Source organism: Mesoplodon densirostris, chromosome 7, assembly GCF_025265405.1.
Source record: "Mesoplodon densirostris isolate mMesDen1 chromosome 7, mMesDen1 primary haplotype, whole genome shotgun sequence".
Taxonomy (NCBI): domain Eukaryota; kingdom Metazoa; phylum Chordata; class Mammalia; order Artiodactyla; family Ziphiidae; genus Mesoplodon; species Mesoplodon densirostris.
This window is the reverse complement of record NC_082667.1, coordinates 104,816,151-104,843,250: the sequence shown is the minus strand read 5'-3', so window position 1 is coordinate 104,843,250 and position 27,100 is coordinate 104,816,151. Positions and strand designations below refer to the sequence as shown.

At 41.9% G+C, this 27,100-nt stretch overlaps 1 protein-coding gene across 1 annotated transcript in view; it reads right to left on the bottom strand.

Moving 5' to 3' along the window:
- Nucleotides 1-5,899: 5,899 nt before the first annotated feature.
- Nucleotides 5,900-27,100, bottom strand: part of POU2AF2 (POU class 2 homeobox associating factor 2) — a 46,606-nt gene continuing 25,405 nt past the window's right edge. Inside the window, 5 exon segments of the mRNA XM_060105244.1 lie at nucleotides 5,900-6,224; nucleotides 6,226-6,275; nucleotides 7,688-7,863; nucleotides 7,866-7,985; nucleotides 10,526-10,568. Of these exon segments, the coding sequence (XP_059961227.1) occupies nucleotides 5,900-6,224; nucleotides 6,226-6,275; nucleotides 7,688-7,863; nucleotides 7,866-7,985; nucleotides 10,526-10,568 (714 nt within the window).

Genomic DNA, 27,100 nt, shown 5'->3' with positions numbered 1-27,100 from the left:
CACCCCCACTGCAAACCTTGTCTTTCTAAGGTTCACCATCTGTAATTTCTCTAGTTCTTCATATGTTATAGTATTTCAAATCTCTGAGCCATGGATCTCAGAAACCCTTTAGTTGGTCTTTGGCCTTCTTAAAGTCCTGTAGCACCAGAATAATGGGAATAGAATACATTTTTAAAAGAGTTTTAAACTGAATATTTTAACTGAAATTTTTTGGCAGGCTTTTGTATGCAAATGACACTGCAGAACATTATATTTAGGAGACATTATTAAATTAGACACATGTGACACATGAATATGAAAAGACTTTCAGTAGAAGAAAAGGAGGGAGTTTATTCCCTCCAAATTTGACTGTGGCTCTAAATTCTCTTTATTAATGCAGAGTTCTTTTGTCATTTTGACTGTGGGACACTGTTACCAAACCTTGTGGGAAATACCAAGTTCCAAAAACATGGAGGAAACAAGTACTTACTGGGTCCAATGTGAATGTTTGGTCCATATGAAAATGACCAGGAAGACTATTAGATGAAGGTTATTTAATGATTTGTGGTAAGTCAGTCTCTTCCCATAAAATATATCCAAAGTTTTTACTTTAAGAGACTTCCATAAGGAATGGGCATTTGATAGTTTATCATTTAAATTAGGAAGATACCATCAGATTCTGCTTGAAAAGTTCATCTTTTACTTAAGACATTTTTTTAACATCTTTATTGGAGTATAATTGCTTTACAATGGTGTGTTAGTTTCTGCTTTATAACAAAGTGAATCAGTTATACATATACATATGTCCCCATATCTCTTCCCTCTTGCATCTCCCTCCCTCCCACCCTCCCAAGACATTTTTATTAGGCAACATTTGAGACATACAAAAGCATAAAGATTGCTGTAATAAAAGCCTGTGAATATATTATCAACGTTAAGAAATAAGTGATATTTCATTTATGATTAAATTAATTTATTAAGCCTTAAACTTTTAGATTTTCCACTCAAGAGATTTGGTTAAGAGAGAAGGTTAGCAGGGATGGCTATCAATTTTCCCAATTTGAAAAGCTAATTCTTAGGTACTATTTGTTTTGTCCACATTTTCTTCCTTTTGGAACTTGTAAATTTTTTTTTCTCTCTTTTCCTTTTGGCTTGTAATATACTGACAATGACATTACATATTGCAAACCCACACGTTTATCATCAGAGATTATGATTAGAGGATACTTTTATAGCAAAGATCAAATATAACATGGTGTCATCATTTACAAATAATTATAGAAGATTTTCTTATTATTTATTTAACCTGATCGTTAGGGATTCTAATTCCTGATCTATTTATCATATGTGTTTTAATCACACCAGAGATAATACCAAACACTGAATAACTTTTATTTATAAGAATTCTTAGCAATATTTATAGTCTACATAGATACTAAATGAATATATAAACATTTTTCTATGCTACTTCAAAGGTTCAGTAATTTTCCTTCTTAAAGACATTTAAAAATATGAAATCAGTCGTCTTAAATATATTACCACTACAACTCGATAGCCAGTACTGTCATGATTTGCAAAGAGTATGACTAAGTTAAATACTAAGCATGGTGAGGACTTTCTTATACATCAGAATTGTCACCCGTAGTGTTGGGATCTAAGTTGTTACTCATCTTTGTGGTATAATGTTCCCTCAACTTAACAGAGATTTACTGAGCACCTACAACCTGCTGGACACTAAGCCAGGTGCTGAGGGCACAGAACTGTCCTTCCCTTGATGAGTCTAGTTAGAGAATCCTCTTTAGCCAGAGTGTACGATTTTGCACTTAACCTCTCGAGAGTCAGTAGTTATCAAATATGGTGTGTAAGATGAACAGTGTAATATTGTTTTGAACAATGAGGATACCTTAGACAGAACCTAATGATTGAACATAAAGAAAGAGTATAATTTTGATGTGTGGTTGGTAGAATGACTGTAACGTAATGTGACTTAAACCTTGGACATCAATTGTTGTTTCAGTTCTTTAAATATACCTGATGTTTTATTTCTTGTGAATGTATTATTTAGATTTACATGTTAAAAATGGATCACAGGGGCTTCCCTGGTGGCACAGTGGTTGAGAGTCCATCTGCCGATTCAGGGGACACGGGTTCGTGCCCCGGTCCGGGAAGATCCCACATGCCGCGGAGCGGCTGGGCCCGTGAGCCATGGCCGCTGAGCCTGGGCGTCTGGAGCCTGTGCTCCACAACGGGAGAGGCCACAGCAGTGAGAGCCCCGAGTGCAGAAAAAAAAAAAAAAGGGATCACAGAGGTACTAGTAATTCCTTTATATATGTTTACATTTACATGTATATAGATATATATGTGTATATGTATGTTTGCAAATATATATTTTACTATTGGGATTAGTAATTCTTTTTCCTTTGTGGAATTTTCTGTACAGTGCTCTAGTACTGAAGTCTTCTCCTTGCCATCATACTGTATTATTAACTGAGCTGTAGCAAGTCATAATGCTGATTTAAAAGCAGTTATTAAATAAATGAGGTAAAGCTGTGGTTTTCTTCTCTCTGAGGTTTGTATAGCATTGTAAGAGAAGTACAAACAGTTTCAACTACATACTATAGTATCTGTTTTTAGTGATGTATGGGGTGATTGCCTATATTTTAGCTTTTGCATGGGAAAATTTTGCTTTCCACTTTTTTTGGACATTATTCTCTAGGGATATTTCTTAGCTTGAATTTGACATCACCATCTGTGCTTACTTTAAATCTTAAGGGACCTAAAAGAAATGGTGTTTTGAACCTGAACACTTAAATTTTCTCTGGCTTCCCCAGGAAAGCTGTGAGTCTGAGAAGAGCAGGTTTAAGAAGGAGAGGGGGAGGAGAAAATGTATAATCTTTATGTTGGCATTCTGCATTATTACATAAAGGTGCAGTTAGTCCCTGGAATGAGGTAGGAAATAGAGAGTACTTGAATGGGAAATGGGATAGGGAAATATAATTTATTTTCCTAGCATAAGTTTATATCTTGGTTTCACTTTTTAACAAAGTATTGTAAATTCTCAGAACAATAAAACAGAACCAAATTAAAATATATGCAATATAGCAACACTGTCAAGCTAAATAGAATTCTTAAAAGTCATTTACCATTTGGAATTATTAGCACCATTTTCTCCACTCCACTTGATCCTTTAGACTAGAGAACTGAAACGGGTACTAGACAGAGTATGGGCCTGTGTGTGTCTCCTTTTTTATAAATTAAATTTGCCAAACACTATGAAAGGGCTTGGACGCTCTAAGAAGAATGTAGACACCACTGGTCACTGAGCTCTACTTATCTGAGAGCCAGTGCATCCTCAGGTTGTGAGAAGATGAACATAATAGGTGAATAGACAATAGCAAACTAAGAGAAATAAGCATGCCTAACTTTTAGTGTTATAATTAAACCAAAATTAAAGTTATAGGAATGCATATTTATGACTTACACATAAACTTATGATTATTGTGTTATGTGCTACTTAGTAACAAATGGTAAGCAGTAGATGACTGTAATTATTATAAAATTTATACAACCAATCTAGAAAAGTGACTTTGAGATCTTTCCTTGTGAAGACCCTGTGTCTACAGGGAGGGCCAGATCTCTTCCTTCTGATGTGGGGCCTGCCGTCCAGGTATGAGTGAGGCTGGATGACAGATGGCTCTCCCGAAGGTGCTGGCAACCAGGACTAAGGTCTCCAGTCTCAGCAGACTTGAGAAGGGTGGCTCTCTCCCATGGTAGAAGCTGGCCCCTTCCATTGAAGAGCAAATATTGAGCAAAGTAAAGATCAGGTTGTGAAAAGGAGTGGTGGGAGGGAAGGAGTAGGCAGGGGACCCGGGAGAGTGCAGCCCAACAGCTATGGACCACGAATGCTCCTTTGTTTGTTCCTCCAGGGATGCTGTCCCAGGAGGGGGATGAAGGTTGTGAGGTAAAAGAAGGCCCCTATTCAAGTATTTCTGTGAGAACTCCATAAATTATGTGTGTGTTTGCTCAACCAGAATATACCCTTGAAGGCCTAGAGAAGGAGGAATATCCATTATTCACTTCTAAATGCAAATTAATATCCGTATTTGACTTTCTAGACTCCTACTTAGAGCACGGAACCCTGTCACAGAGGATGCGATGGAGACTGCATTGAGGGGCTTTGGACCCCCGGGAGATGGAGGGAAAAAGCACTGCATCGGGAAAGACCCGATGGGTCAGAAAAATGTGGTGAAGGGAATAAAGAAAGGAAGGTGGTAGGAAGACAGGAGGAAGACTGTGGGTGTGACCTGTGAGCCTTGCCCCACACTTTGCAAAGTTAAAGTACGTGCAAGGTGTTTATGATGGGCTTGGCCTGCAGACAGGCACGCTGCTTGGTGGGAATTACTATAGGAATTTAATTGCCAAAGGAGTCCACACCAGTCAGACTTACATGAGACAGATTGATGCTTCAAATGTCAGTTTCTTCATTTATACATAGTAAGAGCTATATAATTCTGACCAGTGAGCCATCAACAAGGTCTTTCTTCAAAGGTCATGTTGTTAAAGGACCTGACAACATGTCCTTCTCCAAAGACCCTTTGCTTCTTGGTGTTCTGTAGTCTGTTGTTTCTTGCCGACAGCCCAGGACTGCTCTCTGTGTTTTCCTTACAATGCATGCATTCTTATTTGATCATAGAATGTCCATTTTGCTAATGCATTCTGATAACTGTCGGTTTATTCCATCAGAGAGACAATGTCTAGCTTAATTAAGGCTACCATTGATCAAAGAAAGTCTTTGGTCTTTGTGGTTTTTTGGATTAGCCTGATTTTTGGACATCCTGGGCTTTAGTGCAGAGTCAAAACCATGCTATTTATGAAGCCATAATGTCCTGACCTCATTTTAATGACAATAAAGCATTTATATGTGGTGTCACATTTGTTACTTGCAAGTTATTGTTATTTGCAAGTCACCGTAAGGGGATAAATGCGTATAATGCTTCACACTTTATAAAGTCACATGATATAAAATGAGTTTTGTGTTATGCACCCTAATCTATATTATATCCTATGCATTCTCTTTTATTGAAGAACACACATAGTTCATAACTAAGAAAAACTGGACAGGGAAATCAGTATGTTTTATGATCTGCATGAAGGTTTTCTTTCTTTTTTTTTTTTTTGCCGTACGCGGGCCTCTCACTGTTGTGGCCTCTCCCGTTGCGGAGCACAGGCTCCGGATGCGCAGGCTCAGCGGCCATGGCTCACGGGCCCAGCCGCTCCGCGGCATATGGGATCCTCCCAGACCGGGGCACGAACCCGTATCCCCTGCATCGGCAGGCGGACTCTCAACCACTGCGCCACCAGGGAGGCCCGAAGGTTTTCTTTTGCGATACGCGGGCCTCTCACCGCTGTGGCCTCCCCCCGTTGCGGAGCACAGGCTCCGGATGCGCAGGCTCAGTGGCCATGGCTCACGGGCCCAGCCGCTCCGCGGCATGTGGGATCCTCCCAGACCGGGGCACGAACCCGTGTCCCCTGCATCGGCAGGCGGACTCTCAACCACTGCGCCACCAGGGAAGCCCTGCATGAAGTTTTTAATGTAATTTAAGAAAAAACTATCAGTGCTAAAAATGATACTTCAAAGATAACAAAAGATACAGAACATAATGGGTTACTAAATTCCCCCAGAGACCCCACTGTCAGGCTGTCTAACTAGAATATGGTCCCTGACACACTGAATTCACATCGTGGTGTGTTTCAGTGGGGTTATAGTGGGAGGATCACAAATAAATGCCATCATCATCCATTAACAAGGGTGGCACGATGGCTTATCCTGAAAATCCAGTTCTGAAAGAGCCGCCACACCACAACAGTCTGTGAATACAGACAATGACTTAAAGAAAAGCACAGAAGTCCTCTGGCATACTCAGTAAGCTTGGCGGCACTCATATGCCCCCCATACCAGCCTCCCATCTTCTTTGGTCCACGGAGAAGGGTCCTGGAGGACAGAGGTGTCTGCCCCCTCGTCCCGGGAGAAGGGCCCCACCTTGGGTGGTGGGTCATTGGACATTGTCATGAAAGAGGTGAAGGGCTAGGGGGATGGGGTTGGGTACCCCTGCACGTGGTACAGATCCTCCAGTGTGTGCAGAGAGTAGGACGGAACACCCGCTAGGGGGGCTGCCCAACTGGAGCTCCTGTGCTGGGCAGTGCTCCCCGACTCTAGCTGGGAGAGGCAGACTGTGCTGGGCGCCGGGGTCTGGTTGGCTGAGGCCTTCGGGCACCGTCTGCTCCCACGAGTCCCTCTGAGGAGGATGGAAAGATCACTGGGGTTAGTCATTAGGTGATTGTCTGATGTGGGCAGATTTCCTTCCCAACACAGGGTGCTGCTGGCCCATGTCTTCCAAAGCAGACTAGGTGTCCTCCCTCTGCTGTCCAAAGCCTCCCTACCAGGCAGCTCTCCCCTCTGGTGTTTGACATTGGCCGTGGGAGTTTTTTTTTTTTTTTTTTTTTTTTTTTTTTGTGGTATGCGGGCCTCTCACTGTTGTGGCCTCTCCCGTTGCGGAGCACAGGCTCCGGACGCGCAGGCTCAGCGGCCATGGCTCACGGGCCCAGCCGCTCCGCGGCATATGGGATCCTCTCAGACCGGGGCACGAACCCGTATCCCCTGCATCGGCAGGCAGACTCTCAACCACTTGCGCCACCAGGGAGGCCCGGCCGTGGGAGTTTTAATTCCTTTCTTACTCTAGAATTAGATTGTGTGTGTGTGTGTGTGTGTGTGTGTGTGTGTGTGTGGAGAGAGAGTCCTTTCCCCAGAAAACATTAAATGTGAAGATAATAAAATGAACATTTTGACAGTGTTTCATCATTTACTCCTGGAAGAAGTAGACCCTAAGCTACACAGTGGGCTTCTGAGTGGGCTAGGAAGGCTACCTGCCCTCAGTGAGCAAGGGGTTAGAGCCTCATAGGCTTGGAGCTGGGAAGATTTGGCTTCGATTCACGGCTGGGCCACTTACTACCTTCCTGATTCTGAGTACTTCACTTTGTGCATCTGTAAGATGGGGCTTTAATAACTATACCCTGAGTTATTGCAAGTATTAAATGAACAAGTGCACATAAAAGTTCCTGGCTGTAGTAGATACTCAATAATGTTAATTCCTACTCTCCCACGGCCTGTTTTGTCTAAAATCCCATCTCCAGAGATTCATGCCTTTGTGGTTGAGGGCTTTACAGTATAAGAAAGTTACTAGTATTCTTCTTTATGAACTCATCTCTGGAAGGACTGCGAGAGAACAAGGTTCTAGAGGGTAGAAATATCGTGGGAGAGGGGAGGCAGGGAGGGGGAGGGCGAGAGGAGTCCTGATGCGCCTGCCCTGGCTGTCTGCGAGGTAACTTCAGTGCTCTTTCCTTATGCACGGGAGGAATAATGGGGAAACATCGGGCACAATCGGTAGAGTATTAACAAAATGGATATATATCCTGTTTTATCAGTCGTCCCCGCCCAAATCCCTACATAGAGCTTCCTGCCGCGTGGCTGTCACGGATCTTTGAGGAGGGCTCCCTGGGCGTGGATCCTGGCATATCCCGGGGCGGCGCAGAGAAGCCTCCCGGGGCATCTCCGGGGCGAGCAGACCTGGTTGCTAAGCACGTGGGCTGGCCAGGGCCGCGGGAGCCCCGACGTTAGTGACCCCCCTAAACTAAGCCCCTGCATACTCACCAGCACGAAGCGTGAGGGCTCGCTGGGGAAGGGAGGCGGCAGGAGCTGGGGCAGGGGTGAGGCGCTGACTAGGGAGCCGCTGTTGGGGGTCAGGGCCATGGGGCGGTGGTCCCCGTAGAGCTCCGGGAAGTAGGAGTCCAGGTGGGCCGGGTGGCCCTGCCCTGCCGAGGACTCAGAGGCAAAGTCGTCGCCACAGTTCGGGTGCAGGCATCGTTTGCGAACTGTTTACTGTTGTGGAAGTCCGAGTCGGTTGGGAGAGATCTCCTGACACCATAGTAACCTGACATCACTGGTGAGCCTGTTGCCAAGGGGAAAACAAATGGGCAAAAGTTTCCTTGGAGGAAGTCAAGGCATCTCTGTTGCAGCCAGGTCTCTCCACGTGTGAAATGGTATTTCCAACGCAGGCCTGACACCAAGGCCAACATTTAAATAGATAAATGTCTTGAAAGGCATTAAATATAGCGGCATTACCTCTTTTAACGGGTCCAGCCCAAATAATTCATACACTTAAAGTTCGCTCTGCCTTTGGGGATAAGTTCACTTTAGATGGAGCAATAACTGTTCAGTGTCTCTCACTTCTTGTGCACCTTCAATGTGCCAGGTGCTGTGCTAGGCGCTGTGCTTATTCTATCTCTTTGGGCTTCAGGAGATAGAATAAGAAGCCCTTGGCATTTACATTTCATCTAATGAAGTATCTTTTTCACAGCTTCTGAGCTCTATCCCCATAGATACGGGGCCGTTTACAAGAGGCTGCTTCTGGGGCATGTTATGTGAGACTCAGCATCTCTAGATAAGGTGAGACAATAACCCCGCCCCAAATCAGAGGCAGGCTGTACTCTTCTTCTAATTTTTTTGTACACTGGCCGTGACTTGCACCTATTAGGCACCAGAAATGGCTGCTTGCTTTGCTTCTGTGAAGCAAAGTTAGAGGACCACAAAAGATGTTTTCTGGCTTTGATGAGTCTGGTGTTATTTGCTGCCCTCTTGTGGCCGCGTTGAGTGTCTCACTCAGCTCACCTGGGCACTGAAAGCGTGAGAAGGGAATGCGTGGCACAGAAAGCTCCCCTTGGTGGAAACCTGGAGAGGCTGAAACTGAGAAGAATCTCATTTAAGGTAAGGCCGGTGAAATAGTCCCAGAGGAGAAGAGATGTGTTTGTTAAAGACTTTCTGATCTCGTAGCTCAGTTGTAGCAGGAAACCCTTCACCACTTAGAACATGTTGAGGAGCACAGACTCAAGGGCTGTAAAACTGATTTTTTTTTTTTTTTTCCAGCTGGTGGTGGGTGTGATCCAATTAGCTAAGACCTACTCCCTCAGGTCACAAAGAGGCTGAGCTGGGAGGATGATGCAGTTGCTTGTCTTTCTCACCTTCCCCAAACACAGTGGACCGCTTCTGAGCTTTGTCCCTGCCCACCCTGCCTACTCTTCCACAGGGAGAGAAAACAGACTCATCAAGACCCTCCTTCTTATTACCCTGACTCAGTCATACATGACTCTCCAGACACAGCACTTTGGCCCCTGCCAGCTGATGTGGCACTTCGTATTATGCTCCATACTCTCTCACCTGAGTTACAGCCCTCTTTCCAATCCATCCGCAAGCTCCATGGGGGCAGAGCTTGTCCTACACATTTTCTGTAAACCAGCCGTATAATACTGTGTTCAACAATTACATGTGAATTTATTCATTCATTCAGAGGAAATCAAAATTCCCTGTAGAAACTTAAAGCACAATTCCACTCACTCCACTTTCATCTTAAATTCTATAGCCCCAAACTTCTAATCTGCTCATGAATTTGAAAGCTGCAGTTAGAGGTTTCATCGTGAGCATAATTCTCCAGAAAAAACATCTGTGCAAGTGAAAATTAATATCAGTAAATAAGGTTTTGTTTCATGCCAGGAATTTATATCCACAGTAGTGGTTAAGGCTGAGAACAGAATGAAGAGTAAGGAAACAAGGCTTCCAGGATCTCATGTCTGTATATCCAATTTCCAAATAAAAAAAACACAGAGAAAAAACCCCTTTGCTTTTTAAGCATGTATTTTTCTCCCTAAGAAGAAGAAGAAGAATTCTAGATGATAACAGAGGCTGCAGAAATTTTCTTCTGTAGAGACTGCAGAAATTTTCTTCTGTAGAATGGAGCAGATACAACCAGATTCCAGTGACAATAAATATGATTGGGAAACACAGCATAGAGACATTCAGATATGTGGGATCGTCTCCTACTCTTATTCCTTTCCCTTTTCCAGCTCTGAAGATTACCAACATTAGTGAGAAACCATATGCCCTTCTGAGTTTGGGATCTGGAAGGAACATGTGTGTGTGTGTGTGTGTGTGTGTGTGTGTGTATCTATGTGTGTATACACACACATATGAGAGTGCTCCAAATTATTATTAAGAATTCTCCTATTCCATCCCAACAGGAGTACTTAAAGAGACATATGTATTAAAATGAATGTAAGATGCTTAACTAAGTTCCTGGCATATAGAAAGCACCAATAAATAATGGTTATTCCACCTGCCCTCAGGTCTCTCTCTTTCTGTTCTGAAGCATGTGCAGAATCTATCAGACCACAGTGCCAGAATCTTAAACATTTTAAAACTGTATCAAGGGTTTAATTTCTATTGCTTTTGCCCAATAAGCTTATGCTGGACAGAATGCGTTCCAAATTCAGGAATGACTGAATGAAGTCTGCCTTCCCTGATTTTACATTTTAAAAATAAATGTTTTAAAGCTGCAAAATGTTGAAAGTGCTGTAAGGCAGCTATGAAAGAATGGAAGCCTAAATGCCTGATTTAGCTCAAAAGGGAAGGAATTGCCCCCTGAACTGCAATACTCACCTGGCATCGGGCCAAACGGAGACTGCACAGAGCTGACACTGCCCTGGAAGACAGAGGGGGCACAAGTGTTTTCTTCTTTAGTTACAAGTTTGAACTTAAAAAATGCTTAGGAATACATTTTACAAACTTTATTTTCTGCTACTGAGAAACATTTTAGGAGAGATTAGCTCAGAGGAGGGTCAAATGTGAGTTAAGAACACAATACCAGAAAACAAACAAGGGACAGAGAGAATCCAAAGTTCTTGATTCTGATAAACTTGCCAAAAAGCACAGTCTAGATGAAATAATTTATCCTTTGTTTTTTTTTTTTACTGTTTGTGTTAATATCCTTCATCAAATATATATCAAAGATTTATATAAATACATACATACATGCACACACAATATGTTTGTATTTGGTTTTAACATTGAATGGCCACTTTTTAAGCTATCTGACTCCACGTAGAATGGAAGCTTCACTAAGGGTAGAGACCTTGACTGTGACTTGTTCTCAGTGTCTGGAACAGAGTGTGATTCATCATAGACACAATAAAAATATGTGGAATAAAAATAGGCATCAAAGATCCCGCAGTTTAGTGAGCATAGGAGGTTGAGGGATGCTGTCGGTTGAATTATGTCCCCTGAAAAGATATATTGAAGTCCTAATTACCAGAACCTGTGAATGTGAACTTATTTGGAAATAGAAGTTTTGAAGATGAAACTAGTTAAATTAAAATGAGTTCGTCCTGGAGGACTGTGGGCCCTAAATCCAATATGATTGTTGTCCTTATAAGAAGAGGAGAGAGACACGCAGAGACACACACACACAGAGGGGAGAAGGCAGTCTGAAGAAAGAGGCAGAAATCTGAGAGCTACAACCTTCAAGCTAAGCTTTGCCAGCAACCACCAGAAGCTAGGAAGAGGCAAAGAAGGATGCTCTCCTAAAGCCTTCTGAGGGAGCCTGGCCTGCCGACAACTTGATTTTGGACCTCTAGTCTCCAGATTGGTGAGATGGTAAATTTTTATTGTTTTAAAGCATCCCATTTGTGGTAATTTGTTACTATAGCCCTAGGACACTAATACAGGGAGTGGTTGATGATGAAACAGATAATTCAGTGTAGTGTGAGAAGTGGCATTGTAGAAGTAAGGTGGGTTGAGGTGGACACCTGAGCCAGTATTAGGGATGGGATGGGGGACATATCCTGGAGGAGGTGATGCTTAAGCTGAGTGCTGAAGGAAGAGTATCCAAGTGTGTAAAGTCTTAAGATATACAAATGCAAGCTCTGGCTCCAAGAGGCCCAGGAACAATGTTGCTGTTGTAAAAGGTGAGTCCTCAACATCTAGTTCTTTGGATTTGAACACTTAGTCTTGACCCTAATAATCCTACAGACTCTCAAGAGTTGGAAGAGATTTTACAGAGAGTCTCATTCAACTACCACTCAAGGCTGAAATACTCTCCATGTTATTAGCCCTGGGTGCATTTAGCCTATAGTGGTGGATAACTCAGCACCCTCTGAGAAAGCCTATTTCTTCTTTGGGGACCTCCAGCTGTGATAAAGTAGGCTGAAAAGAGTCATGTTCTTAATTCTAATCTCCTTGGTCCATACAGAATAAGTTAAACCCTTCTTCCATACACAGCTCTTCAAATATCTGAAGATAACCCATCATTTCTCAACTGTCTTAATCAGTCTGGGCTGCTATAACAAATACCATAGATGTGGTGGCTTAAACAACAAACATTTCTCCCAGTTCTGGAGGCTGGAAGTTTGAGATCAGGGTGCAAGTATGTCGGGTTCTCTGGGGGCCCTCATCCTGGCTTGCAGATGGTTGTCTTCTCACTGTGTCTTCATGTGGCACAAAGAGAGATCATCTTTTCCATGTGTCTCTTCTTATAAGGGCACCAATCCCATTCATGAGGGCTTTGCCCTCATGACCTAACTACCTCCCCAAAGGCCCCATCTCCAAATACCATCACTCTGGGGATCAGGGCTTTTTAAAAAAATTTTTAGATTCCATATATATGTCTTAGCATACAGTATTTGTTTTTCTCTTTCTGACTTACTTCACTCTGTATGACAGACTCTAGGTCCATCCACCTCACTACAAATAACTCAATTTTGTTCCTTTTTATGGCTGAGTAATATTCCATTGTATATATGTGCCACATCTTCTTTATCCATTCATCTGTTGATGGACACTTAGGTTGCTTCCAGTGGTGAGGGCTTTAGCATATGAATTATAGGGGTGGGGTACAAACATTCCATCCATAGTCCCAAACTGGAATTGTATCTTCTTCAGGCAAAATGTCCTCCAATCGTTCAGAAGTAACACAGTATTTGAGAGTGAAGGCTCTGGAACCAGAGTGTGTGTTTGAATCCCAGCTCTGCCTCTTGTTAGTTGTATGATCTTGGGCACATGAAGATTAAGTGTGATTTTATGTGTCAGGCACTTAGAATATTTCCTGGCTTAGAGTAAGGAGGATGTAGGTATTAGCTATTATCACTCAGATGCATTTTTATGTCTCTTCAAATCTATGATATATTCCTCTAAACATGTTTTCCTATTTAATAAGTTAACACTTTCTTTTTTTGTTAAATTTAATTTATTGACCTATAGTTGATTTATAATGTTGTATAAGTTTGTACTGTACAGCAAAGTGATTCATTTATGCATATATATATATATATTTTTTTTTTATATTCTTTTCCATTATGGTTTATCACAGGATATTGAATATAGTTCCCTGTGCTATACAGTAGGACCTTGTTGTTTATCCATTCTATATATAATAGTTTGCCTCTGCTAATCTCAAACTCCCTAATAAATTAATAATGGCAAATGGCAGAAGGGAACTCGTGGGCATGTGGGGTCAGAGATGGGTGTAGGTCAGGGTACTGTGATTCTTATATGGGAAGGAAAGGAGTTACTGATTAACTATAGAAGCACTTGTGTTTGGGCACATTTTCCCATGTTGCCAGGGCCCCTGTTATCCAGTGTTTCCCTCTGATTTCCAGCTCTGTCCATCTGGGTCTTTCCTCCGAGGCCTGTGCCAGGGCCCATTCCTTCTGGCTTCTGCCTCAGCCTCCTTCACTGGGTAAGCAGGGTGTGGCAGGGCGGTAGCTGTCCTGGGTGCTGCCTGGGGAGATGTCTTGTTGCTCTCTTGCCTCTTTTCCTCCCTGCCTGCTCCCTTAAACTGCTCTGGCCAAGGCTGGGGCCAGGAGGAAGGCTTCTGTGAGATGCAGTGCACATGCCCAACCTGATGGACAGAAGTGTCGGCACCTGTCAGCCATGCACTGGTTCATCAGCTGCTGTGGCTCTGCTCTGGCCTCTGCCTGAGGCATGAACAGAACTCAGTCTGTGCCAACACAGCCCCTGCAGCATCTACCACCACCAATGCCACCAACTGTCTTCTTATATCCCTTCTTCTTCTGCCCAGTTTTACATATTACTGTGAAATTGCCAGCACTGTACCTCCCACCCCAACCCAATTTTAATACCTGAAGACTCTACAAAGCTTTCATAATTACTAGCCTAGTTGATTTTATTTATTATTTGATGAAAAGAAGCCTCTTGTGTTTGTTTCTCCTGCATACTTTTGCCCTTTACCTGCTGTGGAAAGTAAACACTCTATTTCCATTCTTTATGGTTAGTCATAAAATTTTACCTGCGTATTTAACAAAGACGAAAAACAGTATCTTTTTAAAAAATTTATTTATTTTATTTTATTTATTTTTGGCTGCATTGGGTCTTCCTTTCTGTATGCAGGCTTCCTCTAGTTGTGGAGAGCATGGGCTACTCTTCACTGAAGTGCACGAGCTTCTCATTGCGGTGGCTTCTTTTGTTGTGGAGCACGGGCTCTAGGCGTGCAGGCTTCAGTAGTTGCAGCACGCAGGCTCAGTAGTTATGGCTTGCAGGCTCTGGAGTGCAGGCTCAGTAGTTGTGGCGCATGGGCTTAGTTGCTCGCGGTATGTGGGATCTTCCCAGATCAAATCCGTGTCCCACTCATTGACAGGCGGATTCTTAACCACTGAGCCACCAGGGAAGTCCCTACAAACAGTATCTTAAACCTCCCACTGACAGACAAAATCCTTAGGACATTAACTCTTATTGCTCCTCTCCTAATTTACACGAGTATGTATTTTCTTGTATTTTAGCTTGTTTCTTTTTATTAAACCTCCACAAATTAGACTTCATAATTATTTTCATCATCATTTTATCAAGTAAATCTATATTAGATTTACTTACATGTTCATCATTTTCTTTGCTTATCTGTCCTCCAAACTTTTTCTAGATTCCATTTTCCTTCTTCTGAAATAACCCTTTAGAAAATTCCTTCCCTGTAGGTGGTGTTAGTGGTAAACTGTTTCAGTTTTTTATTTATCTGAAAATATAATTTCTTTTTCCCTGTACTTAAAAGATACTATTTTGGGGTTCATAATTATAACTTTACAGTTATTCCTTTGTCAGCACTTTAAAGATAGCACTCCACTGTCTTGTGGCTTCCATGATTGCTGTTGAGAAGTTTGCTATTAACCTTAAACTTATTCTTTGTAACAATCTTTCTTTCTTTTCTGACTACCTTTTTTTTTTTTTTTTTTTTTTGCTGTACGCGGGCCTCTCACTGCTGTGGCCTCTCCCGTTGCGGAGCACAGGCTCTGGACACACAGGCTCCGCGGCCATGGCTCGCGGGCCCAGCCGCTCCGCGGCATGTGGGATCTTCCGGGATCGGGGCACGAACCCTAGTCCCCTGCATCGGCAGGCGGACTCTCAACCACTGCGCCACCAGGGAAGCCCCTACCTTTTTAATATACTCCCTTTGTCTTTATGGTTTTTCAAGTCCATCTCATTTTACCTTGGGGTAGATTTTTTAAATGTGTTCTGCTTGTATAGGGTGTGCTTCATGTGGCTGGGGGTACATGTCTTTCAGAAAAGTTTCAACCATCCTCTCCTTAAATATTGCCTTGCCTGTATTATCTGTATTCTCTCCTTCTGGGTCTTCGATGTATTTTAAATCTTTTACTTTTATCCCCTATATATTCTTAACTTTTTGTTACTTCCTCTATATCCATGATTCTGTGTTCTATATTTTGGGATAGATAGGTATAGATTTCTTCAGCTCTACATCCAGTTCACTAATTCCTTCTTCAACTGTAGCTAATTTACTGTTTAACACAAACATTGAAATTTTTTGGTATCAATAATTAGATATTTTTTCATTTCTAGAAGTTCCATTGATTTTTTAAAAAAATTGCTTGGTCTTTTGTTGAGTGTTCATTATGTATTATGTTATTATTTATTTTGTATTTGGTAGTTCTAATATCTGGAAGTCCTGAGAATTTAACTTTATTGTTTATGCTGACTGTCATTCTTAGTGACTTGTTTCCTTGTGCATTTGGTGATCTTTGATTGAAACTCATATCTGGTTGACCTAAATCTGTGAAATTCTGGGTTCCTAACTTGAGGTTGTGCTTCTCCAGAAGAGTTATGCTTATATTTCTTGGGAGGCAGCTCCCTTCCAGGTTCCCTGTCCAAGGTTCCCCAATCTTGGCAAAAATAGCTCAAGAACCAGTCTTCATGTATCAGGCTAATTTGAACACCCTTCCTTAGGGGAATCTGCCTTTTTGGTGTGATCAACTTCTCTTCATTCTGTGTCCTTACTTCTGCTCAAGCATTTTCCCCACCTTCCATGCTAACCTTCAACCCAACCCCCCCTGCCCCAAACTCCCTAGCTTTGGTGATTTCTCTTACTTCCAGCCAGCCCAACAAATTAGCAAAATTTATTTTATGCAGGATTCTATTTTGTTTTGGGTATTATCTCCCCACCTCCAGACTGTTGACTGTCTGAAACAGAGTCAAATCCCTAAGTAGTAAAACTAGAAGTAGATACTGTCTTGTTTTAACCACTGCAGCTTTTATTTTTAACTTTTTATTTTTCTATGACTGCCAACTTTTTCCAGCAGAGATTTAGATTATAAATAAAATTCATAAGCACGCACTTGTAGTAATTTCATAAGCACACCATTAGGCACATGACCAAATGTGTTATATCTACTAACTCATTTAATTATCACAACCACCCCAGAAGATAAGTAATGCTATTTTCATCTTGATGAGGAAATTGAAACAGAGAGAAGAATAACTCGGGTTCCCCTGTAGGTAGGGTTGTTGTTAGTGGTGGTGGGTGGGATCAAACAAGGATCTTTCTGATTCCAGAGCCTGTTTCTTAACTACCACAGCATACTGCCTTCCAAGAGCTTTCATAACTTGAAAATAGAAGTCGGAAAACATCATAGTTTAAAATATTAGTATAAAGGAGACTTAGGGACATTCAGAGAGATCATATAATTATATAAAAGTTCTCAAAGAACTAGTGGGATTTGTATTTCCCTGTGTGTAAATACTATCTTGGGGGGCTTCCCTGGTCGGGCAGTGGTTAAGAATCCGCCTGCCAATGCAGGGGATACGGGTTCGGTCCGTGGTCCGGGAAGATCCCACATGCCGCGGAGCAACTAAGCCCATGCACCACAACTACTGAGCCTGTGCTGTAGAGCCCACGAGGCACAGCTACTGAAGCCCGCGTGCCTAGAGCCTGTGCTCTGAAACAAGAGAAGCCACTGCAATGAGAAGCCTGTGCACCACAATGAAGAGTAGCCCCCGCTCACTGCAACTAGAGAAAGCTCACGCACAGCAGCAAAGACCCAACACAGCCAAAAATAAATAAATTAAAAAAAACTACCCTGCATATATATGTGTGTGTGTGTGTGTATATGTATATATATATACACACACACACACACACACACACACACACACACTCTTTAGTCCTTCAGTGGATATTCTATTTTTTGTGGGGGAAGTCAGCTTTATTAAGGTATAATTTACATATAATAAAATTCACAAATTTTAAGCATACAATTTGATGAATTTTGACCACTTTAACAAACTCTTAGGACCCACCACCATGATATAAAACATTTCCATTTAATTATTTATAGCTGTACTTAGTGCTGTGCTCTCTATGGTGGCCTGGGAAATATTTAGATGGATAAGTAATATAAAAAGCAATGATAACACACAACTTCAGTTTGTCTCACAGAACATAGATGAGATCTAAAGGTCTTATGTTGGGACTGGGAAGGATTTCACTGGATAGGTTTTAGAGCTGGTGTCCCAAATTTATAGGCTGAGAAAGAACAGCTTAAAACATGAGCCTTCGACATGTGCACTAGTTATCATTGCTCATGTGAAGGGAAAACACATTCCTTTTCACCTTGTTCAAGATATTATATTTGGGACTTCCCTGGTGGTGCAGTGGTTGGGAGTCCACCTGCCAATGCAGGAGACAAGGGTTCGAGCCCTGGTCTGGGAGGATCCCACATTCCACGGAGCGACTGAGCTCATGCGCCACAACTGCTGACGCCCGCGAGCCTGGAGCCCGTGCTCCACAACAAAGAGAAGCCACCGCAATGAGAAGCCTGCGTACCGCAGCAAAGAGTAGCCCCGGCTCGCCACAAATAGAGAAAGCCCATGCACAGCAACGAAGACCCAATGGAGCCAAAAATAAATAAATAAATATATTAAAACAATAAAGATATTATATTTACGCAGTTGCATCTCACCATACTAATTCTCCAGAAGTAATATTGAAATTAATATCGAAAAGCCCATAAATTTTGACCAAGTGAGATGGTATATAATTTTTATTTTGCATACTGCAAACAACAGGATCCTGCAATGCCAGGTAGCCAAATTTAGAGGTTTACATTTGAATGAAATTTGACAGTCTGCAACTTCCTGTAGCTAACACAGCAGCCTCACAGCTGTCCCAAAAGCCCCTCCATGAAAATGAGTTAATTTGAACCAACAGGTCACCATGGTAGTAAAGTGATAAGATTAGGAGTTCAGTACATTTATTGTCATTTTTATGACCCTATAATATTTTTAGATGCCAACCTAGTTGAAGGACTATTTTGAAATGTACTAAGGAAGAGAGCTCCAAGTTGCATAAGCTTTTTCACACTGCTGTATATTTTAAAAATTCTGATTACATAGTTTGAAAGTGTCTCTTTAAACTTAAGTACATTGCTATTAATGCTTAAATAAAAATCATAGCCACTTGTGAATAGCTGTGATCTTTCTTCAAGGAATTCACAGTATATTTAAATTTTCATTGTCATCATATTTATGGTTGGGAGAGAGGTGGAACTGATGAAATACTGAACATTTTAAAACCATGTTTTAATATCTGTTTTGAGACCCACCGCGAGTCATATGACTTTCCTCCAACTTTGAAATGAATGTAAAGTTAATGCCAAATATAATGCTGTTAGCTTTTAAATGGACACCTGTGTTAGGATGGAATACCTTCTTCCTCCAGAAGAAAATGGGCATAGAGAATTAGATGCCTTAGTTAATGTGACAAGTATGTAGTAGAACTGGGGCATTCTGATTGGTGTGAAATCTTACACAGTGACTAAATTATACCATACCTGTTCTAATAAATCTTACTCGTTTTGCAAAGTTTGAAAGAGGTTTTGATTTATGGACCCATTATCTGAGTTACTGATACATAATCATTTAATCATAAATAAGAAAAACACTCCATAATGAATAGGAACTACAGTTTTAAGCATCTACCATGTGCCAGATGCTTTATATGATGTTATCTTATTATAAAGTAGATATTATGGGCTTCCCTGGTAGCACAGTGGTTGAGAGTCCGCCTGCCGATGCAGGGGACACGGGTTTGTGCCCCGGTCCGGGAAGATCCCACATGCCGCAGAGCAGCTGTGCCCGTAAGCCATGGCCGCTGAGCCTGTGTGTCCGGAGCCTGTGCTCCGCAATGGGAGAGGCCACAACAGTGAGAGGCATGTGTACCACACACACACACAAAAGTAGATATTATCATCTCAAGTTTACAAAAGAGGAAACCAAGCAACAGAGAAGTTAAGTAATGTGTCCCAAGTTATCTATTTAGTAAATTACAGAACTAGGATTTAAACCCAAACTCTCTGACTCTCAAATTTATTCTCCTTTAACCAGTAGGTTCTGTGCACTAGCTCTTCCATCAAACCAAAGATATTTACTGGGCACCTCTGTTAATCTAGGCACAATGCTGAATGTTTCAGGTGCTAGAAAAAATGCAACAAGGGCTTAGATTAGTATCTACTTAGGGAAACAAGCCATTTGTAGTGGATTACATATGGCCAGAATTACTTTGCAGCTCTTCCCATTGACAAGTTAGTCTATCTCTCTACCCCTTGAATCTGGGATGGTTTTGTGACTAATAGAATGTGGCAGAAGTGATGTTGTGTGAGTTTCAGAGTCTAGACTTCAAGATGATTTGCTGCTTTCACCTTTGCTTGCTTGAAATTCTGCCTTACAATTTCCTCCTAAAAAGTCATTCTAGGACTTCCCTTGTGGTGCAGTGGTTAAGAATCTGCCTGCCGATGCAGGGCACCTGGGTTTGATCCCTGGCCAGGGAAGATCCCACAAGCCGCGGAGCAACTAAGCCCATGCACCACAACTACTGAGCCTGCGCTCTAGAGCCTGCAAGCCAAAACTACTGAAGCCCACGTGCTCTAGGGTCCATGTGCCACAACTACTGAGCCCGTGTGCTGCAACTACTGGAGCCTGTGTGCTGCAACTTCTGAAGCCCGTGTGCCTAGAGCCCATGCTCCACAACAAGAGAAGCCACCACAATAAGCCTGCACACTGTAAGGAAGAGTAACCCCTGCTTGCTTCAACCAGAGAAAGCCTGAGCACAGCAATGAAGACCCAACACAGCCAAAAAATAAATTAAAAAAAATTAAAAAAAACCCCTATGTATTAAAAAAGAAAAAGTCAGTCTAGCTTCCTGGAGGATGAGTGAGTGTGTGGAAGTGAATCCAGGCACTCTGTGGACAGCTAACACCAACTGCCAGACATGGAAAGAGCCTTCCTGGACTTTCCGACAAGGCTGGACCTCCAGTTGAATGCAACTGCAAGAGTGCACAGAAGTACACAGCCAACCCACAGTATTGTGAGAAATAATAAATCACTATTATAAATGACTAAGTTTCAGTGGGCTCTTATGCAGCAATAAGTAACTGATAGAGACATACCCAGGAAAAAGTAGCTCATGGTACAGAACAGTATGTACCTAGTTTCCAGATGCATGGTCCATGCTCTATATACTCTGGAAGTGAGAAAAGGGGCAAATAAATGGGCTAAGGATTTGAATTTGACACTGAAAGATGAGAGGATGCAGAGGAGAAAGGATGCTCCCAGGTGCAAGGAATTTTGTGAACCAAGCACAGATATGGAAAAACATGGCTCTTCTCCAAGGAATAACAAGCAAGTTGGTTTGCCCAGAGCAGAAGTTTCACTTAATTGATTAAATAAAAATATGTTGTGGGGACTTCCCTGGTGGTCCAGTGGTTAAGACTTCGCCTTCCAATGTAGGGGGCGCAGGTTCGATCCCTGGTCGGGGAGCTGAGATCCCACATGCCTCGGGGCCAAAACCCAAAACATAAAACAGAAGCAGTATTGTAACAAATTCAATTCAAATTAAAAATGGTCCACATCAAAAAATCTTAAAAAAATATATGGTGTGCCTACTATGTATCAGGATTGTGGTAATTTCCAGAAATACAAAGAGGAATAAGGCATGGATTCTAAGGGAGCTCACAGTTTAAAAAAGAAGAGAGTTGCAGAAATATATATGTAATTGGTGCAGTAATAAAAATAAGGGTTGAGAAGACTAGCATTTTACGAATACCTGTTTCATGCCAGACTCTGTATCAGGCACTTTACATACGTGTTTCATCATTTTTAGTAACAGCTAACATTTGTGTGCTTTATATACTCTGCAGTATGCTAAAGATTCACATGCATGATCTCATTAAAGCCTTGTCATTAACCAATGAAATAGATTGTAGTAAGTTATTATCTCTAGATTACAGATTGGAAACTAATAGACAGTATAAGCACTTGTCAAGGTCACAAAGCTAGTGAGTGGCATAGGCTGGATTCTACTAGATCTACTTTAACCATGATTTAGTGCAGGTAGGGGGAGGAGACTGGTGTTAGGATGAGGGTAGGGGTGGAGGCGAGTTGCTATCTTGAGGGATGACTGAACGTATCATACTGTAGGTGATATATGAATCCCCTTTTGAAGTATGAAAATAAATCAGTAAGCAGTTAGGATAAGGGGCATTGTTTTTGGGGAGCAAAGCAAAGGATCAAATGTGTGGACAGCATGCCAGAGACAAGGAAATGTGTGCAGGAATTGTGCAGACAGGGAAGCTGGGGAGAAGCTGGAGGAGAGGGCAGGAGCCAGGTTATAAAAAGCTTTTTTGAGCCAGGCTGAGGAGCTTGAACTTTGTCCAGTAGCAGGCAATGGTTCTTTAGATGGTTCTTAGCAGTGTAGATGTGCTGAAAGTGGCATTCTAGGAAATTTAATCTGGGGCTGAAAATGATAGGTCAGAAATTGTTGGTGGGGTGAGTATATGGGTTATTGCAGCTGAACAGATCTGGTGATACAGGTGTGAGGGGCTCTCAGTAGGGCAGGGCTTCGAGAGACCAGCAGGGGACATTTATATCCACCTCTATTTCGCTTTGTGTTAGAGCCTGGCGAGAGCTGATACTCTCCCTGTGGGTGCTAAGGCCACCTGTCCCAGTTGTACCAATTTCCAGGGCTCTTTCTCTCTTATCTTCTTTATCCCCATCCTCCCTACTGATACCCGTGTGTAAAGAGGGGCCTGGCATGTCTCCCTCATACTGCCCTGTTTACAGAGGAAAAAACTCTACATCCTTAAGTGATTTAATAGGGCATTGTGTAGGCCCAATCCTAAAGCCTATAAGAATTTGTGAGGAAGGAATATTGAAACATATATCCTTAAAAACATTTACCTTGCATCTATAAAACCTAGATTTTAGGGGATTTATCTCACTAAGAAAGAGTTCTATTTGTGCACCTTGTTTGCAATATCACCACTTCAGGTGACAGTAGGGACTATGTAATTGACATAGATGGAGACATGAAAGGATGAAGTGCTTTGCTTAGTGCCTTCAAATGTATAGAAGTAAAATGAAGACTACAAAAGGTCTGTTTAAATTCTCTCTTGGGGGACAGGAATTCACCATGAGAACATTATTTTATGCATTTTTGTAATCATACATGTAAATGTTCATTAACTTGGTGCAACAGCTTAATTTCTTTCTAATAAAATGTCATAGAGAAATTCTGGAAGACTGCACATAAAACTCAGTATGGTGACCCTGGGAAGTAGAATGAGGGGATTGGTAGGCAGGGAAGGTCAGTAGACTTCTATGTTTTTATTTTATATTGTTTTATTATGTTTGAAATTTTATCATGTGTTACTTTTGTAATCGAAACAACCAGTTAATAAAAATTTAAAAATAGAATTTAAGTCATATCTTTATTGTAAATCTCAAATTAAAAAAAAACCAAATTGTGGTTCCAAGTGTCTTGCATTTCTGGTATATGAACTATTTTATGCCCTTTGGAAAGTAACACTGTTTACAGAATTCCAAATTTCTTGAAATTTTATTGTTAAAACTCTCCTGCTTGGCGCAAAATTATGTCCAGGCTGCCTTTTGTGGGAAAGTGATTTCTGTTGCTTGAGTTACAAAATGAAACACTTTTTTTTTTTTTTAACCCCTGGGTCTTGGTGTGCCTTTGGAATGCTATTTGTATTTATGTAGCTAAGTTAGAACAACAGGAGCTACTGGGATGGACATTAATAAATGGTCCTGTACACTTTGGCCAGAGCAGAATCTGCAGAACTTCAACTCTGCCAGATGGACCCGCCATGGCTGTTTCACTGCAAAATCTGATTATTTTTGCAAGCTGTGTGAAAGGATTCACCACCAGGAAATGTTTTAGATTTCATGATATTAAAAAAAAACCCTACAGGGCTTCCCTGGTGGTGCAGTGGTTGAGAGTCCGCCTGCCGATGCAGGGGACACGGGTTCGTGCCCTGGTCTGGGAAGATCCCACATGCCCCGGAGTGTCTAGGCCCGTGAGCTATGGCCACTGAGCCTGCGCATCCGGAGCCTGTGCTCCGCAATGGGAGAGGCCACAACAGTGAGAGGCCCGCATACCGCAAAAAAAAACACAAAAAAAACCCCCTACAGAATCAATAAGACAATAAGGTGCTTGCAGAAGGTTTGCCTTTATTATTATTATTATTTTTAAATTTCTGCACTTGTGAAGGAGCAGGTGGTTGGGTGGGGAATATGGACAGCCCTGGAAATGCGGTTCAGTTCTCCAAACAGGCGGGACCGTGGGCTAATTAAAGTCAGACAATGGGTCATTTTGAAAGCTTTATATAAAACATTCATTCAAATGAATGCCAGGGATATAATATATACTTATGTATTAAAACATTGGCATTTGGACTTTACAAGGCATTGCCTGCTCAGAAAATGCTTTTTCTCTTTTTTAATTCTTTCTGGGCTCAGGAAGGGGGTTAGCTGGCAAGGTTAACAAGCAATATGCAAAGCACTGCATTATGAGAGCGAGTGAAAGGTTTGGGGGGACACTCCCAGGGTAGACACTGATTCCATTTATCAATAACTGTGCAAACATTACAGATGAATGGATCCTTCTGCTGGCAATTCAGAAAAAAGTGGCAAGGACAAGCGAGATGTACTCATTAAGGAAAAATTATAGTTTTCCTAAGAATTTGATAAACACAAAGAGCATACATACTTCTAAAATATAAAAAATATATATATAAGAAAACTAAAACGTTAGCAAAGCAGAAAGATACACATTGGGCCATCTGATGACCATTTGCTGTGCCCAGGCAAGCAGGAAATTCTTACTAAAGCCAGAACACATTGTAGGAAGGGTTCTTTTATGAAAGTGGAAGAGATGAAAAATAACTTTTATGTTAGACCTTTAGAAATAATAGAAGAGCATGAGGATTTCTGGTAATAGCAGTAGTACAGATAATTTGCACTCCTGTGCCTTCAGAGCTTGCGGATGCCTCTGACGATGGAGTCAACAGAACGTACATGTGCTGTGCTTTTACACTTGGCAAGTACAGTGAGGGCTGCAATGGCTGTGATTTCTTCTTTGAACTTATATACGTCCAACTGCCTAAATTTAAAGCATGGATGGTCAGTGTGTGGGCTTATTTACATTCTGCCTGTTTCTTTCTTTGAGGCTTTTCATTGTTATTTAGCACCACCATTAGAATATCAAAGAGAAGTAGCACAGTATAAAATTGTCCAAGTTTTAGGAGGCTTTGGGGGTTATATCTTGATTAAAATTAGATTTTGATGTTAGTAAAGGCTTCCATCTGTCTTTAGCATGGAATTCTAAAAACTGCCCAGGAAATGAGACTATTGGTGGTCCTTCTCTCTCCATCTTTTTCCATTTGTTCATAAGAAGGTAAGAGCAGAAGGAAATTGCCCTCCCCTTTCCTTAGTGGTTGTTATATTTATTCAGAGTGTGCATATGATTCTTTAGTGTGTGCAACTGTGAGAGAGTGCTGGACACCACGTAGGTTGCAAGAACACCTAAGAGGTGGCTCAGCAGAGTCAACTGAGCTGATAAGTTCTGCATTTCCCTGGGCTCTGGGATCTTTTTCAGCCTTCAGAAGGGAGCTGAGATGGTCTCCTCCTCCTCGAGTGGGAGAAGTGACATATTACATCTTGTCCCGGGAGCAAGCCATGTGATACCAGCCTCTCAGGTCAACTCGGCAACTTTCAGAAAAGAAATCACACCTCAGCAACAGACAGAGCAGGGCTATAGGATTCAGGCAAGAAGAAGAGGTCAGAGTATAACGGGTTGGCCGAGGCAGACCCCAGAGAGATCAAGCAGAGCAGCAGAGAGGTTTCTGCGAGGTCGGTGTGGTGTGCTTGGACTCTGGCTCCGGAAATGGTTTCCTCTTTTACAGGGAGGGTAGATGCCATGCAAAGCTCAGGAGAACAGGGGTCCCGGAGTGGTGGGGAATGGCAGAGAGAAACTACACTCTGGAAGCAGGTTCTGGGACAGAGCTAGAGATAGGTTCTAGAAGGAAATTGAGAACTTCTGTGTCCAGTTTCTTCTAAGATGTCCGGGTATCAGAGGAGAGGAAGGTCCTGGCTCTGGTTTGGGCTGGGTGTGGCATCATCTGAGCAGTCTACGGAATTGCTGCAGAGACGGACAGGGATGAGGACATATGGTTGAGAGGGAATGAAAGCATGATGGGGCCAACAGAATATATGGAGTGTGAAGGGTGAGCTCAGCACTGAGCAGAGAACTCGAAGCAAAGTGGTTATTCCTAAGATAGCCCTTCCTTGGGCCAGAAATGTAAACTTAAGAAGGCAATACTACTTTGGGTAAAATAAAGACCTGGGTCCAAATCTAAGCTCCACTGATTCCTACACGATTCTTAGTTTTGTCATCTGAAAAATAGATATGAGTGTCACCCTCTTAGGGCTATTGTGCTCCTTGTTGATAAGTGAAATTTACTTTAAAATGGATAAATGAAAATATTTGTAAAGTTTCTATTTCAGAGCCTAGCAGTAAATGATAGCTATTATCATTAAGAATTCTTATTTACCCCAGAGAAAATTGAGGTGATGGAAGGGAACTCAGGCCCAGAAGTCACCGCAACTGTCCTACCCATGCCAATCTTTGACCAGATATTAGTGTAGAATAGTTGCACTCCACATAATTGTTCTTGTGCTTTATGTGATTTTTCTGTTGCCTATTTCCCTTGCAAACTCAATTTGCAACTCTTGTCAAACTAGAGGAAAGATGATTTATCTTTTTCAGAATACACAAGGGATACAGTTTAGCTTTGGGTAGACCCCTCAGGTCGGGCATAGGGTAGAACATGTTTTGGGGTCGGGAAAATCTAGCAAAGCAGAAAGATAAGCAGCTGTACCCAGTGGGGATAAGGGAGACACATCAAAAACACAGTGAGTATTGGTCCCCTCCCACTCATACCATTCATAGAATTATATGATCCTTTGTAATTGAGGAAATGTAGGCTTAAAAAAGTAACTTGTTAGGTCAGTAAATTGAGAGCAAATCCTGATCAAAATGTTAAGACTTTTATTTCCTTCTTCCTGCTGTTTGAAGTTGGTGTTTTCATAAAACAGTCATCCACGATGGGTAAGTATAATGCTTGGTTTGTTATCCAAGACTGATTAAATATTTGGAGATTTAGAACTGCAGGATGGGAGCAGTTGAATCTATCTTAATGAAATGCACCAAGTTGGAGCTTCAACTCTAGCCATCTCAACCCGCAGAATGGAGGAGGGTGGTATTGCTGAGTCAGAATAAAAACAAAGTTGCTAACTGTCGCTTCCACTATTTTGTTGTTTCATTGGCTCATAGTGAATCAATTTTTCGAACCTACAAAAGTTACCCAGTGGCCTTTCTCCGGGTCGATTTATTTATACTCTATTAGAATTTGTAGTAATGAATTCAAAGTATCTAATTCCCAAGGCTGCTGTTCGGAGCTCACCACCAACTGTGGGTGTCTGCCTTTGCGCAGCACACTTGCACGATAAGTAACATTTATCAAATGCTACCACACTCCAGGTACTAGCAAAACCATACAAGCTGCCATTTGCTGAGCACTTACAATG